Source organism: Primulina huaijiensis, unplaced genomic scaffold (assembly GCF_012295235.1).
Source record: "Primulina huaijiensis isolate GDHJ02 unplaced genomic scaffold, ASM1229523v2 scaffold207500, whole genome shotgun sequence".
Classification (NCBI taxonomy): domain Eukaryota; kingdom Viridiplantae; phylum Streptophyta; class Magnoliopsida; order Lamiales; family Gesneriaceae; genus Primulina; species Primulina huaijiensis.
The window spans coordinates 1-2975 of record NW_027354883.1 but is presented as its reverse complement, the minus strand read 5'-3'; the positions used below and the strand labels follow the sequence as shown (position 1 = coordinate 2975).

At 31.0% G+C, this 2975-nt stretch overlaps 1 protein-coding gene across 1 annotated transcript; it reads left to right on the top strand.

Annotated features, from left to right (window-relative positions):
- Positions 1-2080: 2080 nt before the first annotated feature.
- On the top strand, positions 2081-2967 carry LOC140966642 (peroxidase 5-like; the record flags this gene model as incomplete). The annotated part of the gene is made up of 2 exons (XM_073426898.1): positions 2081-2402; positions 2512-2967. Coding segments are annotated over exons 1-2 (678 nt in total), but the record flags the coding sequence as incomplete, so codon positions are not given.
- Positions 2968-2975: the final 8 nt, after the last annotated feature.

Sequence of the window (2975 nt, the reverse complement as noted above, 5' to 3'; positions counted from 1 at the left end):
ACTAACTTTTGATACACACAATATATTTATTGTACGCTTATGATCAACAGTCCTATCAGATAAGTATATGTAGATGAATGGATAGCAAACTAATAGTTCGTGTAATTTATTATATATGATATTATAAGAATATGGCAAAGAAATAGTATTAGTTCAATCTTACCGAGTAAACCAATTTTCACAACTAGCAAATAGGCCGATTTCGTAAGAAATTTAAACTCTAATTTCCGGGGGGTTTCCCATTGATGTAAATTGTAGAACTTTTCAACTTTCTCATCAAAACATTTCCCATTAATATTTTTGTAGTAGGTTATATATTTTGGTCATTTAATTTTAATTTACTAATCTAATTTAGGACAACACACTCTTCATTATATATATATTGCCCACTTGGTTTTATTTTTTTCTATTCCTTCTTTTTTTCGTATTGCTAGTATTATTTTTAAAAGTAAAAAAATAAAATAAAATAAGTCAACACGCAATAGTAAGAAGAAAGATTCATGAGATTACGTTTATTTGAAGCATGCAAGAGAAGAAAACGAGTAATTTAAATGTTTTATTACTCAAAGAATCAAAGGGCATTAGGATTTTTTTTAAAAAAAATGCTAAACATGTGATTTATTTAATAATACTCGGTGACATACATATATATTTAAAAGAGACAAAGTGATTGATTCAGAGAAAACAACAAAATTTATCTTATAATCGGCTCTAATGTTTATTTTGGTATAATTTTTCAGTTTGTGAAACAACTTTGCCTCTTTTACAATTTTAGTACGTGTTTTTTTTCAATTAAAGTCATATATAATATGATGCCAAAAATTTGACAAGTGACGGTCACATAAATTGATCAGATGATTAAAAAAACAAAAATTAACCAAATTATAAATCAATTTCTCAAAATTTTCCATTTATTTAATTAGATGGGAATAGTTATAGAAAAAGAACTAAAAAAGACTTAAAACATACAACGCTGTCGGTGAACCAAGACAATTGGGATCTTGGGGCAAAATAATATATTTGGTGAATATAATATTATAAAATTTTGAAACTTAAGCAAATATTTTGTCCATCCTTTCTTAAGATGACCAATTTCGAGGAAGTAAAGTAAAAAATTCAATTAATTTTAATTAAGATAAAGATCAAACAACTAAATAATAACCATTGTCTAAAAAAATTTCCAGGTAGAATAATAATAATAATTTATGCAATTCAATATAGTACGTACAATAACATTGGATATTAAAATAAAAGAATACTAGTTTTTTTTTTTTTAGATTAATAGAGATCACGAACTTGTATAATAATAATTGCTTCAAAAAAGAGAGGCTAAAATTAACTTTTGTCAAGGTCAAGATTATCCCTCCCTATATTATAAGAGATGGCGTCCCACAAATGTTTCTTTTGAAAGTCAAAATGAATATTATCAAAATCAACCTTAAGGTTAACATAAATAAAAGTTAAACCGAATCAGCTTAAAATATATAAGTAGTATTGTAAAGTCACCTATATATAAACTTCTGGACTTCTGATTAGTTAATATTTAGTTTCAGAACAATAAATTGATTCTTTTTTAAAATATTTGGTGGAGTGCTGACATGACGTCATATATTAGTCGAAACCAAAAACCTAGATGATAAACATTAAAAAAAAAAATTTGTTTCACCGTAGGATGTACGATTATTTCATATGCGTACGAAGGTGTAGGAATGATTTGCTTGATAATTTCCTCTCAAAATCTTATTGTTGTCACTGTTGCTTGTTGCAATTGAAATATCATGAACAAAAATTATAATGAAATATTTACGTAATAAACCGCTGACATTGAAGGTTAGTTGATCAAGTCTATGAATGATAGAGAAAGTCGACTACCGAACTTGGTAAAAGAAATATATAAAAACTTCCATTTCTTAAGCAAACTTAGCTAACAACAAGCTGTTAATTAATTATAAAAAAAAAATTATACCAAAGACTGTTTCGTTGCCTACGGAATTGTAGTATATATATAATATATTTTATAGTAATTCTTTCATCTATATATACCTTCAAATGCCATTTTCTCTAGCCATTCTCAATCACCTTATAAGTAATATCCTGAATTCATATTTAGAATTAAAAATCTTGATTTCATTTCGCTTTCTTTCAGATTTTGTTTGATTCTTTTTATATTAAAAAAGAAGATGATGCTTTCTAGTAAATTTTCGGGAGGCTTGATCTTGTTTCTTACAATCATATCAACAATGGCTACAGTTTCGTTGGCTTCACTAAAAGTTGGTTACTACAAGCACAGTTGCCCGTCAGCCGAAGCCATTATAAGGAAACAAGTTAACAGAGCTCTGGCAAGGAACCCTGGACTCGGTGCAGGCATCATCAGAATGCATTTTCATGATTGTTTCGTAAGGGTATGTTTATATCCATTCTAGGTGTTTTTTTTTTTTATTTGTTCTCTACGTGATTAAATTGAGAAGTAGTGGAGCTAAAATTTAAATGCCCTTTTTGTTTAATTTATAGGGTTGTGATGCATCGGTTCTTCTGGATTCCACCCCTGGTCGTCGTTCGGAGAAAGAACACCCGGCCAACAACCCGAGCTTGCGTGGTTTCGAAGTGATTGATGCAGCCAAGGCTGCTCTCGAATCAGCCTGCCCACGAAAAGTCTCATGTGCTGATATATTAGCATTTGCGGCTCGTGACAGCGCCTACAAGCTCGGTGGCATAAACTACGCGGTCCCATCAGGTCGTCTCGACGGGCGAGTATCCATAGAAGATGAAGTTACTCAAAACCTTCCTCCCCCATCTTTCAACGCAGCACAACTCGTTCAAAACTTTGCACGAAAAGGGTTGTCCGCAGACGAAATGGTGACACTTTCCGGGGCACACTCCATCGGAATATCTCATTGCTCTTCTTTCTCGAACCGAATCTACAACTTCAATTCCACTCATCCGATTGATCCTTCCATGGACCCAAAATTTGCTAG